At 35.6% G+C, this 15980-nt stretch overlaps 1 protein-coding gene across 5 annotated transcripts in view; it reads left to right on the plus strand.

Annotated features, from left to right (window-relative positions):
• The window catches only part of ZNF326 (zinc finger protein 326), a 38899-nt gene that overhangs the window by 16760 nt on the left and 6159 nt on the right, over positions 1–15980 (plus strand). For all 5 annotated transcript variants that reach the window (XM_032867083.1, XM_032867084.1, XM_032867086.1 and 2 more), the window contains 5 exons: positions 4227–4338; positions 9448–9595; positions 11340–11439; positions 13507–13637; positions 15272–15367. In XM_032867083.1, coding sequence (XP_032722974.1) covers positions 4227–4338; positions 9448–9595; positions 11340–11439; positions 13507–13637; positions 15272–15367 — 587 coding nt within the window. The remainder of the gene's footprint in view (positions 1–4226; positions 4339–9447; positions 9596–11339; positions 11440–13506; positions 13638–15271; positions 15368–15980) is intronic.

Consider the following 15980-nt stretch of genomic DNA (forward strand, 5'->3'; position numbering starts at 1 on the left):
TTTAATCTGTGGACATGACAACTCTTAGAGATAGTCACATTTCCGACTTTACATTGTTAAAAAAATCAAGAGCCAATCTGAAAATGAAATTAAGGAAACCATTTCATTCATGTTAGCATCAACAAGAGCATATACTCAGGAATAAATTTAACAAAAGAAGTATAGAACTTATACCTCAAAAACTACAAAACATTGCTGAAAGAAGTTAAAGAAGATCTAAATAAATGGAAAAACTAAATAAAGGGTTCAGAGATCTGAAGACTTAAAACTGTTAAGGTGGTTTTACTCCCTAAACTGATGTATAGTTTTAGCATAATCCCTGGCAGAATTCTGCCTGACTTCTTTGCAAAAATTGACAAGTTGATTCTAAAGTTCACAGGGAATTGCAACGCATTTAATAGCGGAAACAATATAGAATAGTGGCAGCAATCCTAAAAAGAAAAACAAAGTAGAAAGACTCACACTCATGATTTAAAAACTTGCTACAAAGGCACAGTTATCAAGACCTTATGGTACTGGCACGAGGACAGACATATAGATCAACAGAACAGACCTGAGAGTCAGAAATAAATTCATAAAACTATGGTCAGCTGGTTTTTAGCAGGGATGCCAGAATTACTCAGTTGGTAGAGAACAGTCTTCTCAGCAAGTGATGCTGGGCAACTGGATAGCCACATTCAAATGTGAAAGTGCAAGACCTAAGGTAAGAACTATAACTATAAAACTCTTAGAAGAAAACATAGAAGTATACCTTCATGACTCTGGAATTTGACAAGGAATTCTTAGAAAACCAAAATAACTGAGCAACAAAAGAAAAAAAAAGATAAATTGGACGTTATTAAAATTAAAAACTTTTGTGCTTCGAAGGATACCATCAGAAGAGTAAAAAGGCAACTCAGAGTGGCAGATGACATTAACAAATCATACATCTGAAAAGGAAACTGCCTAGAATGTATAAAGAATTTCTACAACTCTAAAAAGACAGCCCACTGAAAAGTGAACAAAATCTCTAAACAGGCATTTTTCCAAGAAAGTTATACGAATAGCCAATAAACTTAGTTTTTAAGCCAGGTTTTAGTGAAATAAAGATGTCTTTTAAGGTCTTTTCATGGGAAAACATCAATTAGGAACTCTGAAGAGGAGTTGTCAGAGAGTTGTACAAGTGGTAATATTCTGACAGGCACGTATGTTGTTTATGATCTCAAGTAATTTTGAATGGTACAAATAAAAAAATAGGTCCAGAAATCAATTCATAAAACTATGGTCAGCTGGTCAGAAAAAAATGCTCTGCCACTAGTTATCAGGAAATTGTAAATCAAGACCACAATGAGATATTACTTCATATGATTTGCATGGCTAGAATAATAAAGACAGATAAGTCTTTAGTGAGGATACAGAGAAATCAGAGCTCTCCTACACTGCTAGTGGGAATGTAAAATGGTGCAGCTGCTCTGGAAAACATGTTCCTCCTCAAATGATTACACAGTTACCATATGATTCAGCAATACTTCTCTTGGATATATATTTAGGATATACAAAATGAAAACAGGTGTTCACAAAAAAACTTATATACAGATATTTGTAGCAGCAGTATTCATTGTAGCTAAAAGGTAGAAGCAACCCAAATACTCATCAGTGAATGAATGGATAAAGAAAATGTGGTATATTCATACAGTGGAATATTTCCAGCCACAAAATGGAATGAAGTACTGTTACATGCTATAACTTGGATGAACCTTTTAGGATTATGCTAAGTGAAGCCTGTTATAAAAGTCCACATTCTACATGACTTTTTTTCATATGAAAGTCTAGAATACAGAAATGGATAAAGATAGAACCTAAGTTAGTGGTTGCTCTGTGTGGGAGGCCACGGTAAGGCTTGAGACGAGAGCCAAACCAGGCCCTGACTTGTGCCTCCTTTAAAGTCTGAACAGCCGAACAAAAGGCTTAGGTCGATAAAGTCGAGTAGCACTGAGAAAGGGTCTGCGCTATGTGTTGTGCGCTCGCCTACGTGACTTCCCACAGGTTCGCTAGTCAGATAGAGACGATTTGGCCGGGGTCAGAAATTCTTGGCTGGTCCTTGCTGTCCTTGCACGGGCTATAGACTACACCACTGTAAGACTGTGCTATGCTTGCATAAACTATGTCTTGCGTGGCCTTGAAGTCAGTACATCTGGCACTAGAGGGTCTGCTACTGGTGCTTGGGAAATAGATAATGGGAAGGCTTGAAGGATTTCTGTGCATGTTGCAAACTCTTTAGTAATCAGCTAAAAATAGATACTTTCTTATGATTGTTTCTGTTAGCTATATAATGCCTTACTACCTTGAATAAAATTGGCACTATTGGACATCCTCCTTGGTGCTCCTCCTGCCCCCATCTCTTTGTCTCTTAATTTCTTTTCAGCATCCTCTTACCCTCTCGACCCTGGTCTATTTGTCGCGCCGGCTGCGACAGCTCTGGGCTGTGGTGTGAGTGAGGAATAATGCCTAACAGGTACTAGGTCTCTAAGAGGTGATGAAAATGTTTTGAAATTGATTATGGTGATATTTGCGTATACCTGTGAATACACTAAAAACCAGTGGGTTGTTGTACACTTTAAATCGGTGAATTGTAGGGTATGTGAATCAGTAAAGTTTTTTTATAAAGAAGTTCAGAGGCAGATTACTCTCTTACTTATCTATATTGTATTTTATTTTTTCACTTTGTAATGTATCTCTACATGAAATCAGGTACATCTGATCAAATTAGATGAAGGCAAGGATATACTAAATAAAAGCTAAAGGAAAGTCTTTTCAGCATTCTTTGTGAAAACATAGCAGCAAAATAATATATACCAAATATTTTGTCTATATTTATTTGTACACTGAATTACTTTTTGTTGTTTTTTTTCTTTTTGTATATTTATTTTTGCCTTGATGACTGAGAAGTGTTCAGTCTTTCTTAGTAAGGTGAAATGTGAGTCTTTCTACTTTGTTTTTCTTTTTAGGATTGCTGACATTATTCTATATTGTTTCCGCTATTAAATGCGTTGCAATTCCCTGTGAACTTTAGAATCAACTTGTCAATTTTTGCAAAGAAGTCAGGCAGAATTCTGCCAGGGATTATGCTAAAACTATACATCAGTATGGGAGTAAAACCACCTTAACAGTTTTAAGTCTTCAGATCTCTGAACCCTTTATTTAGTTTTTCCATTTATTTAGATCTTCTTTAACTTCTTTCAGCAATGTTTTGTAGTTTTTGAGGTATAAGTTCTATACTTCTTTTGTTAAATTTATTCCTGAGTATATGCTCTTGTTGATGCTAACATGAATGAAATGGTTTCCTTAATTTCATTTTCAGATTGGCTCTTGATTTTTTTAACAATGTAAAGTCGGAAATGTGACTATCTCTAAGAGTTGTCATGTCCACAGATTAAAAGCAAAGCAATCTGCCAGAAGAAGCACACTTTTTCCTGGTACCGGGCACCATGAAAAATTTCTTCCCTTTGCCCTCTGAAGGGGATTCTGTGTAATGGGGCAATACTGTATCTTCAGCAGTAGCTCCCAACAATAAATATAATAGCCAAGACAAAAGTCTGAATCAAAATCATGTGAGAAGCCTTTTAAAGCATACAGATGTTCTGATTCCATCCTAAACAAGGATTTAGGCAAGTGAGGTGGACAAGGGCATGTGAATTTTTAAAGATCTGTTTGTTGTTTATTTAAGACAGAGAGAGTACAGGCTGGGGGGAGGAGCGGGGGTGGGTGTAGGGGGAGAAAAATCTAAGGCAGTCTCTTCCCTTAGCGCGGAGCCTGCATCAGGCTCTATATCAAAACCCTGAGATCCTGACCTAAGTCAAAACCAAGAATTGGAGGCTTAACTGACTGAGCCACCCAGGCACCTTGGGACATATGCATTTTTAAAAAGTATCTTTGGGTAATTTTGATGTTCGTGACTGATTAGTACTATAGTGGGTGATTCATGGGTTTAACTTCTACAGTTGTAATCACCATGTAGTTCGTCATATGAACATGAAAAAATTATCTGAAAGCATTGAATTCATGATGATGGTATTTATATGAATGAAGTTGCAGAAATACTGGTTAATCTCAAACTGATTTTTCTGGTGAGTTCAATTTAGATTGTGGTCAGCAGGTGAACTTGCATGTCTATACTTTATGAAGTAGAAACTAAAAAGGGAGATTGGAAAAATGATTTTTAGTTTTGACTTTTGCTGATATCCTAGCAAAAACTGATCCTAAAAATGAGGAAGAAGAAAAGCGACGAATTGAGGCTCGGCGAGAGAAACAAAGACGCAGAAGAGAAAAAAACAGTGAGAAATATGGAGATGGATACAGGTTTGTGCTTAGTAGAGTCTGAAAATTGGTCTCATTAAAAACAGTTTCTTAGAAAATGCAGATACATCAATTAGAATGTGAAAAAATTCATGAAGGTCAAATGAAAGGTCTGATCAAAGATCTTGGGTATTTCTGTGCAGTCACTCTTTAGAAAATAGAAGAAAAAAAGTTCCATTCAGAATGGTAATCAAAAAGTAAAAAATACCTGGAAATACAGTATTCTTAAAAAGAAATACATGTCATAACACAAAGAAAACCACAAAGTCTTGACCTTTGAGTACAGAGAGACTTAGTGATATTCTTGGATAAGAAAACAATATTTAGAAATATAACAGGTGTTGTCAATCTTGATTCCAAAGAAGATTCTGTAAAAGAAGAGTATCTAGCTTTTGAGATAATTGAAACATTATAAAGTTGTAATAGTTAAAAATATGTGGTACCGGAAAAATGTTGAGTGTAATAGAATTATTAACTTGTAAATACATGTGTTATAATAAGAATATAATATTTAATAAAGAAGAGGTTGCAAACAAAAGGGGAATTGCTTAAAAATAGGGGGAGAGGGGTTGCTTGAACAACTGAACAATAAGAAGATAAATAGTTTACATCTTTTTATACCAGTGAAGATGAAATCCAGGTGGATTAAAGAACCTACAAAATGGAGAATAACAGGAAACTAAAATAGCGTATTTATAAATAATCATTATAGAAGTTTTTTTCCTAGGCTTAAAAGTTATAGAATAAATTACAAAGGAAATAATGACCACATTAGTTTAAATAAAAATTTAAAACTTGAAAGCAAACAGACTTGGAAAATATTAACACAAGAAATGATTAATGTGTCTAAGATAAATAGCACCCAACCAGTATTTCTTTCTTTTTTTTTTTTTTTGTTTTTGGAGAGAGAGTGGGCAGGGGCAGAGGGCAGAGGCAGAGCAAAAGAAAGACTCTTAAGCAGATTCCATGCTCAGCAAGGAGCTGGATGTGGGGCTGGATCTCACAACCCTGAGATCCAGACCTGAGCTGAAATCAGAATCGGATGCTTAACTGACTGAACCACCCAAGCATGCGCAAACATTGTTTTTTTGTTTTTTACTTAGGAAAAAAACAAGATGCTCAGTACATGATTGTCTGAAGGAACACCAGCTAGTTAATAATTTGCAGGAAAATGTTGAAACTCACTATAAGATAAACTGAAAATTTAAATAATAGCATGGCATTTTATTAGTGAGGAGAAAGGAAACATTGGTTTACCAACAAGGATACAGTTAAAGTACGCTGTTATAATTTGCTGATAACCAAATAGTATGGTTATAATTACTGGGAAGCAATTTAGCAGGTTATTTATTTATTTATTAATTTTGAGAGTGGGGGAGAGGGGAGAGGCAGAGGGAGAAGGAGAGAGAATCGTAAGCAGGCTCCACACCTAGCGTGGAACGCAGTGCCAGGCTCCATCTCACAACCCTGAGATCTGACATGAGCCTAAACAAGAGTCCAAAGCTTAACTGACTGAGCCACCCAGGTGACCCCAATTTAGCAGTTTTTAAAAATGTTTTGGATTTTTTTATAGTTGGTGGTCTCTCCAAGAAAATAATATAAAAGTATAAAAGAGTTTAATCTAAAAAGATTGTTTATAGTAGCTCCAAACAATGAAACAAATACCAGTGATAGCAAGTGGTCAAGTATATGGAAGTTTTGACACTCCCTTTATGGGCTCTTAGGCCATTGTTGGAAATGAAAGTTACAAAGCCTGCATTAACATGGAGAAAACGCAGGCAAAATAGAAAAAGTGTTCTATACAACATGTTAAATATGCATGAAAAAGCCTAAAAGAAAAATTTTTTAAAGGACAGTAATTGATATTTTTTCCATCATCTTTTTCTTAAATTACTGCTTATGCTAGGAAGCTAAAGATTATAAAATGTAAAAAGTAAATTCAGTGTATTTTCTATTTAGAATATAGTTTTGCTCTTTATTTTTTTTTAAGATTTTTATTTGAGATAGAGAGCAAGTTAGAGACTCTGTGTGTGCATGTTGTGTGTGTGTGCGCGCACGCACGCACACACACATGCGTGCAAGAAGTGGGGAGGAGCAGAGGGAGAAGAAGACTCTTCATTGAACAAGGAACCCAACAGGGGACTCTATCCCAGGACCCTGGGATCATGACCTGAGCTGAAGACAGTTGCTTAACCAACAGCCACCCAGGCACTCCTAGTTTTGCTCTTTAAAAGTTGATTTGTTTTGTGTAGCATGAGGGGAATGAATTATTACACATTAGTGAATTTTCTAGATGTCTAAAACTTTGTTAGTTTAGATGATAACATTTTTTTTTTCTCAAAATATTTTATTTATTTATTTGACAGAGATCACAAGTAGGCAGAGAGGCAGGCAGAGAGAGAGGGGGAAGCAGGCTCCCTGCTGAACAGAGAGCCTGATTAGGGGCTCGATCCCAGGACCCTGATATCATGACCTGAGCCAAAGGCAGAGGCTTAACCCACTGAGCTACCCAGGTGCCCCAAGAAGATAACATTTTTAAGAGCAGCATCTGAAGACCTTTCTATGGAAATGTTTTTTAAATTATCTGTTTTCTTCCATATTAAATAGGATATTCTTTGTTACTACTTGGTTCTAATATATACGTTGATTTTATTTATGTAAAATGCAGTAAAAGAAAATTCACTGACATCTGGATTCCCAGATATTTTTGTTTGCTTAGACCGTCTTTTATTTTATTGAGCTCGGTATTACAGTTGGCCCATAAACAGCATGGGGGTTGGGGCACTAACCTCCATCCAGTCACATATCCATGTGTAACTTTGGACTCCTGCAAAACTGCCAATAGCCACCTGTTTTCTAGAAGTCTTGCTGATAACATAAACAGTTGATTTAACACGTATTTTGTATGTTACAGGTATTGTATACTCTATTACAATAAAGTAAGCTAGAGAAAAGAAAAGATTAAGAAAATCCTAAGGAAGAGAAAATACATTTACAGAACTATGCTGTAGAAAATCTGCATACGAGGAACCTGTGCATTTCAAACTGCTATTGTTCAAGGGTCAACTGTGCTTGTATAATCTTTGTGTCTAGCTTCAATAACCTTGTCCTATGTTCTTTCTGATTTGTTACTCATAATTTGTAGATAGTAGGATTAAGCTTATTAAGGATTAACTCATGAAAAGAAGTTCTAGCTTTTAAAAGTTAGCTAGTTTTGGTCCTTATGAGTATCTCTGCCACTGTGGATAGAATTCCTTCTTTTGACAGGGGTGGAAACAAATTGGAATGAATTCTGTTTCAGGTGTGTAGGACTCGAGGTGTTTTACATTATAAGAATAATTTTTCTGTTTACCCTATGAATACTTCCCCCTTTAAAAATTGTAGCTTTGGATAGGATATATCCATGTTAATAAGTGTGTGATTTGGAGAAAATGGAAGAACTGAACTTTGATTTAGCTGTTTTCTCCACAACCCTAAATATGAATCTGAGGATAGAAGCCAAAAAATGTCAGTTCAATTAAATTGTCATTTTAGGATAAGAATCATCAAAAATAGTTAAAAATTACTTTAGTTCATCAGGACAGTTTTATTTTGAGTTAGGAGGATAAGAGATTGACAGTGAATAACTATTCTTACGATAGTTCTTTTTGGATATTTGAATGCTTTGAATAAAATAAAGAAGAAGGGAGCCCGGGGGGAAGAGGACAGGGGTGTGAGAGGTACAGAAAAACAATAATATATGGGAAGGAGTGCCAGAAGAGAAGTACAAAGGTCTTACAGGAGATAACTTCTCAGTAGGAGTACAGGAAAATCAGGGAGATGGTTGGAGGTGGTATTTCAACTGACTCAGGGAGGGTAGGATTGCAATAGGAGCTGTTAGGCAGCCCAGACAGAGGGCATGGTTCGAGGACAAAGAAAGAAACAGGAATGTTTCATTGATATTCAGGAAATGGAAAGCTGTGTAGATTGAAAATTAATCTAGTGGGGGTTGAAAAGTGTAATTTAAACAACGAAGACATACCATGTGCCAGATACTTTTAAAAGTATTTAGTGGGTAAAGCCAAAAAATACAGGAGAGATTAAAAACTTTCTTAAATGGCAGCTGAAAGTGTTTTGACTTTGTTTTTTGAGGCTTAAGTCCATGAAGTTGGTAAGTCTTTTGAGCAGTGAAATGCTGTTGCCTCCTTTAGGAAGTGACAGTTATTAATTGAATTATTACTGTGTGCCAGGAACTGTCCTAAGGGTTTTCTATATGTTATTTTTGTTTAATCCTCACAGTACTTCTCTAAGTGTTTTTATCTCATTAAGATCAGAAAACTAAGGCCCAGAGAAGTTAAGTAATTTGCCCAACATCACACAAGAGGGCTAGGATATAAACCCAGCAGTAGGCTACAGATCCCATAATTTTAACCAGGAAAATAAATATAATAGTGGTATAAAGAATTAATTGGAAAATGGAGACTGGAGACAAAGACACCAGTTAAGAAACTTGTCATAATTCAAGGAAGAGGAAATAAAAAGAATATATAAGACGGGAACACTTTATGGGAGGAAAAGGGGAAGTTCATATTGAAGTGACTGCTGAGCTTCTAAATTTGTCTGGTCCAGGCTTATCAGTCATCCTGAAGTAGTCCCTAAAGGGCAGACTTTTGCTCATCGAAGAGCTCCAGGGGAGTGAATTAGGATTGTCTGGTATTCCACCTGGCTTTGTTGATACTACGTTGGTGGGTTGCGAGCTTAAGAGTGGAACAGAAAATAAAATAAGTAATGAAACTTTGGAACTTGATATTTTTTGAAGTTTGCTTTGGCTTTCTAACTAGTCTAGACTTGACGTGGATAGCTTAGGACCAGATTAAGTAGATCCACTGATTTCCATCGTTTGTACCAAGGAGTTCCAGGGTGGGCCAGAAATGTAAAATGGTATAATAACAGTGTTGTCCAAATAGGTATTTAAAGAAATACTGATTTTTCTGACTTCAGCTAAATTTAGATCAACCATAAAATGGAATAAAGGAAATCATTTATGCTGGTAAAATTTGTTTTATTAGTATGGTCTTATGAACTCTAAGTAAATAAGGTAATATTTAAAGAAAACTTTTTTTTTCTTTATAGAATGGCATTCACATGTTCCTTTTGTAAATTCCGAACGTTTGAAGAAAAAGATATTGAGCTACATCTGGAAAGTTCTTCACACCAGGAAACACTAGATCATATTCAGAAACAAACCAAATTTGATAAAGTAGTTATGGAGTTTTTGCATGTAAGTAGCTATTTTTAAAATGAGAAGCACTTTATCTGATACTTTAATTTTTTTACTTTTTCAGTTTCCCATCTCTCGTTTTGTTTCTAAAAATTTAGAAAATTTAGTGTACTGTTTACTTAAAGAGTTCTTAAAAAAAAAAAAGCCCAGAATTAAACGTGAATTCCTCTCTAATAGATTTTAGATTTGTAATTTGAGAGAACATTTTATGTTTTTTCACATTAGTTTCTAGCAGAGGTGTCAGGAAAAGAATTCCTTTAACAACTGTTTGTTGATGCAGAATCAGTTATCATTCACTGAGAGTCTACTCTGCACCTTGTACCGTGCTGGGTACTTTCATTCATTGTGTCATTTGAGCCTCATCACAACTCCTTTTCATCATGAAAGATCACACTCAGAGCAGTGTAATAACTCTATCAGTTAGTTGGCAGTCTGAATTCAGAGCCAGAGAATGGGTGTCTGTTTGGTGTCCTTTATATTATTGGTGTGTGGTTACCAGTTCAATAGTTTTTCTTGAATACTTAACAAAAGGTGCTGTGCAGGGACCAAAGACACAGATACCACCCTCTGTGAACTAACAGTAGTTGGAAAGAGAATGTGCTTGTATATCCACAGATGGCACAGTTAAGTTGAAGGGCTGGGAGTGAGAGTGTAGGCAGAGGGGTTTAGAGAAGGGGAAGATCGTTGGGGCCAGGGATGCTTAAGGAAGGGACTAGAGCTGGACTGCTAATTGTACATACAGTTAATTTGGACAAAAGCATGAAATTGTTGTGGGGTTAGAAATAAAATGATCATGCATTCCTCCATATCCTTTGAGAATTGTGTACCTTTAGAAACATTTCTTTCTGTAATTTCATTCCTTAACTTGTTCCTAGTTATCATTTAGGACTTAAGTACTCACCTGCCTTGAGAAGACTTCTCTTAACTCTTCTAGCTGTCTTTGATTTCTCTTGTTCTTTATGCCTAAAATATATTTTTTTCTTTTCAAATTTTTATTTAAATTCTAGTTAGTTAACATACAGTGCAATATTGGTTTCAGGAGTAGAATTCAGTGATTCATCACTTATATACAACACTTAGTACTCATCATAACAAGTGCCCTCCTTAATATGCATCATCCATCTAGCCCATCCCCCACCCACCTCCTTCCATCAACCATCAGGTTGTTCTCTATCATTGAGTTTCTTGGTTTGTTTCCCTCTCCACCCCCACCTTCTTGTTCTATATTCATCTGTTTTGTTTCCAAATTTGATTTAATTCCACATATGAGTGAAAGAAATCCCATGGTATTTGTCTTTTCTGACTGACTTATTTCGCTTAGCATAATACACTCTAGCTCCATCTGCATCATGGCACATGGCACATGGCATAATTTCATTCTTTTTGATGGCTGAGTAATATTCCACTATATATCTTTATCTGTCTCTCTCTGTATATGTGTACACACACACACACACACCATCATCTGTATCCATTCATCAATCAGTGGACATTTGGGCTCTTTCCGTAGTTTGGCTATTGTTGATAGAAAATACATTTTGAAAGCAAATATTTTTTATAAGTGTCTTAGTACTTTCTTTGTATTTTATGATAGTATTTTCAACTGAATTGTAAGCTCCTTGAGAACAGATACTAGTTCTTATGTAACTGATATAATCTTCCATAGGCTGAGTTAGTTAGATGCTAAGCATATTCTAAGTGCTCACTGAAAACTTTCTGGGTTTCTTCCTGTTTTGCTCTATAGGAATGTATGGTGAATAAATTCAAGAAAACATCTATTCGTAAGCAACAGACAAATAATCAAACAGAAGTAGTTAAAATAATTGAAAAAGATGTTATGGAAGGTAAGTATTTAAACAAATTATTTTAGAAATTTACATGTGTTTTTTTATATACCATACCCTATTTCAGTATAAATGATGCCTACTAGAGTGATCAAGTACATAGTCAAATGTGGTAGCCATGAGTAGGTTATTAGAGATGAATTCCTTTGACTTCCTCTTCTCATGCTTACAAGTTTATCACGATCTACTGTTAACGTCTTTCACTTCAGTTACAAGAAAAATCAGCTTTTCCTCTAGATGGAAGTGAATTCTTCCATATATCTTCTGTCTTACTCCTTCTCATCTCTTTAAGGACATCTGCTCAAATAGTGAACTCAATTTTTTAGTCTTTCTTTTTCTGTTTCTGAAGCCTATGCTTTCATCTTCAAAAAAGAAGAAAAGTCTTCAAAGAAACAAAGGAAAAGAAAAGAAAAACAGACAATATTTCCCCTAAAACTTGCTTTTCCCCTTGAACAACCATGCTTCTTTAAGCATAGTCCACACGGATGTGTTTATTCACTGCCCATTACTACTTTCCCACAGTAGACCACTTTCTGTTACCAGTGTTCTCCTGAAACTGCTCTGATAGAGATTTCTGACATCAGCTTCAGTAGATTCTTCTGAATTATTATCTTACTTCTATAGCATTTTTACTGATGTTTGTTCATCTGCCTCCTCCCCTGGATTCTGTGGTATATCACTGTCCTGATATTCTTTATTCCCTTGCTGTTGTTTACCTGTACTTTTCTTTCTCTGTGAGGCTTTTAGAAGTTGGCATTTCCCGCTGCTCTTCCTTTGTTCCATTATCTTCTTTTTTTGTATATCTTCCTCATGATTCATCTATTTGCAGAGCTTAAATTAACCCATCTCTGTTGATTACTGATACATTATATGCCTAGCACTGGTTTCTCTCTGAACCCGAGTCTCGGACATCCAACTGCCTACTGACTTTTCTCTTTAGCGGTCTCACAAAATCTGTGTATCAAAAAATTTGTGTACTCTTTGAGCATCCTCCACCCCATAAAGAAAACAAAACAAAAACCCTGTTGACCTGTCTTTTATTTACCTTGGAAGTTGGCCTCATCATCAGAGCCAGAAGTGTGTAGTCCTATGTAATTTTACTTTACTATATCTGTAACATTGTATCTTATCACTTCTGTCTTTTTTTTTTTTTTTAAGATTTTATTTATTTGACAGACAGAGATCACCAGTAGGCAGAGAGTCAGGCAGAGAGAGAAAGGGGGAAACAGGCTCCCCACTGAGCAGAGAGCCCGATGCAGGGCTCAATCCCATGACCCTGAGATCATGACCTGAGACGAAGTCAGAGGCTTGAACCGACTGAGCCACCCAGGCTCGCCTTATCACTTCTGTCTTTTAAATATCTTCCAGGTCTCTTCTTTACCTCTTTAAATATTACATTTGTTCAAATCTCCATCTGTTCTCTTGGCAATTATTATTTTCTTTCTTATCTCTAATTCTGCGTGACTTCTGTTACTTCAAGAATTTTAGCTGATTCCCCATCCTCTACAGGATAAATTTCAAATTCCTATGTCTGGCATGCAAAGTCTCCAGGGTGTTTTGTCTTTTCTTTATTCCCAGTGCCCCAGCCATACTGAATTACTTGGAATTCCTATAAAGTGCCATATTCTCTCACACCTTTCCCTTCCATATATTTATACCTTTATCTCTAATAAATTTGTTTCTTGTGAATCCAGTCTTGACATTTTTTTTTCCTATCCCTGTCCACCCACATTTATTACGGTAATTTTTTTCTTAGTACAAAATCAACATGTCTCTTATATAATATATTTTGGAGATGGACTTCTAAGCCTCAGAACATGATTATATAACATGATTAGGAAATACAATGTTATTATACTTTATAATTTTATCTATTATCCAGATTTTTAATCTGTATATGCAGATTTGTGAGGAGTGGTAGAAAACTTAACATAATCTACATACTTTGATTCTTTTTTGGGAAGAAGGGGTTATAAATAACTGTGGAAACAATAAAAACTTGTTTTGTTGGAAGTAAGAATATGTAAATCATTACTTTTCTTATTTATAACTGGCTTTCTTTTGTAGGTGTTACTGCAGATGATCACATGATGAAAGTAGAAACTGTTCACTGCAGTGCATGTAGTGTGTATATCCCTGCTTTACACAGCTCAGTGCAGCAGCACTTAAAATCTCCTGATCATATCAAAGGGAAGCAGGTATCTATCTTAATGAAGTCATTGAATTATTTGTTAATCCTTTATTATCCTTTAAAGGCCATTGTTTCACACCTACCTGCTTGCATACAGCCCTGTTATTCTCCTGTGTAAAAAAAACTATGAAGATAACCTAGAGGGTCTGTGTAGCATAGTAGTTAAGGCTGGTGGTGGTTAAGGTTGAGCTCTGGAGCAAGAATTCCTGGGTTTGAATTCTGGTTCAGTATATAATATGTGGTAAGCAAGTAAATTAACTTTTCTTTGCCTAAGCTGCTTTATCTGTAAAATGGGGATGGATCATCATTCTACTCTTACATAACTGTTTAAAGATTAAGTTGGTTAAAGTATAAAAAACACTTAAAATGGTGCCTGGCTGATATCAGCATTACGTAGTATAAGCTTACATAGTGTAAACCTTTAGGAAATCATAGCTGTTGAATTGTTCTTTTCATGAACACTTTTTTTAAAGTTGGTACAAAACAGTTTTATGAGGACAAGAGAGAGGGAGAGAGCGTGTGTGTGTGTGTGTTTTAGATCAAAAAAGAAAGGAAAGATTTGATTATAACATACGTTTTTCTGATTGCTGGGAAAAATAAACTAGTATCAGTTGTTATCTGTTGTTACATTTCTGAGTAAATTTACTCAAATTCTAGGAAAAATGTACTGTTTTCTTTTTGATTGGCATGTTTCTGCTTTTATATTGGTTGATTTAGTCCAGTTTATTTCAAATAGTGTTTACAGTATGTGAAACTAGCTCGTTTGAGAACCAAATTTAAAAATTCAAATATTAAAGACTTAAGTTTTATTTATTTTTTAAGATTTATTTATTTTAGAGAAAGAGCGAGTGTGCGCCTGTGCGTGCCCACGTACAAGCAAGCAGTGGGGAGGAGCAGGGAAAGAGAGTCCTGAAGCAGACACGCTGCTGAGTGTGGAGCCCAACCCCGGGCTCAATCCCAGGACTCTGAGATCATGACCTCAGCCAAAATCAGGAGTTGGCCACTAAACTGAGCCATCCAGGCGCCCCTAAAGACTTAAGTTTTAAGTAGAACGTACCTGAGTCTTAAATGCATATTTTGTATTGATGTGATCCTCATTTAACTCAGACTTCATCAGCCACTTTGAGCACATAAAATCTTTTAAAAATCTTTGTACTTTTCTCTTCTCTTTTGATATTCCCTTGACACCTTTTTGGCAACTAGACAATCCATATTATTACCTTTCCTCCTTTATATAATATAGTCTTATGCTAACTACAGTCCAGAGGAAGACTAATTACTCTAGCAGTATGAAAAATTATTCTTTTTTAATGGCATGAAAATTAGTAGTTGGCAGAATTGGGGCGGGGGGATGTGCATGTGGAGTAGGAAGGAGAGAAAGCAGCTATTTAGTAGATTTGGATGTATCATATTTGGTGACTGGGTGTTTTTTAATGAGTCTCATTGGCTTATTGAATCTTCATTGTTTTAATCCATGGATGATTTAGATTGTATCCCAGTAGCTGCTGTTGCTTTATAGCTTAATTTGCCAGGAAGTAAATCATTTAAATCTAAGAATTTGAGCATACAATGTTGTTTTAATTATAGAAATATTTTTATGGTATGGTTTTCAAGTACCTCAGTGTGTTCTGTTTCTCACAGGCTTATAAGGAGCAAATAAAAAGAGAAAGTGTCTTGACTGCTACAAGCATTTTAAATAATCCAATAGTGAAGGCGCGATATGAACGTTTTGTTAAGGTAAGATTTTAGGGCAAAACCTTTTTAGGTTATATCATAGTATCTTTATTATTAAATAGTGACATACTAACTATGATTTCTATATATAGTGCAACATTAGGAAGAATTTTACTTAGTATGTTGCTTATAAGTAAGACATCTTTTTTCCTAATTGTTGGGATTTGTTGGGTGAGGGAACAATAAGCCATTCCTCTCTTATCCTTTTCTCACTCTGGATCATTTGAGAGAAACGCAGGAGTCTGATTGAAGATCAGAATGTCCTCTATATTCTTGATTTTTATTTATTTATTATTTTATTTTATTAAAAAAAATTTTTTTTTTTTGAGGTAGAGAGCAAGAGAGAGAGATCACCCGTGGGGGGCAGATGGAGAGGGAGAAGCAGACTCCTCACTGAGCAGGGAGCCTGACAAGGGCCTCAGTCTCAGGACCTCAGGTTCATGACCTGAGCAGAATGAAGATGCTTAACTGACTGAGCCACCCAGTTGCCCCTATTCTTGATTTTTAAAGAAAGGATGACTTGGGGGATATGACAAGTGTATAGTTACTGTGGACCTTTGTATTTCACTTTTTTTTTTTTTTAAAGTTTTGCGTTAATCCCAGTTAGTTTACATAC

The sequence above is a fragment of the Lontra canadensis genome, unplaced genomic scaffold (genome assembly GCF_010015895.1).
Source record: "Lontra canadensis isolate GAN:19392208 unplaced genomic scaffold, GSC_riverotter_1.0 scaffold33, whole genome shotgun sequence".
In the NCBI taxonomy this organism is placed as follows: Eukaryota; Metazoa; Chordata; class Mammalia; order Carnivora; family Mustelidae; genus Lontra; species Lontra canadensis.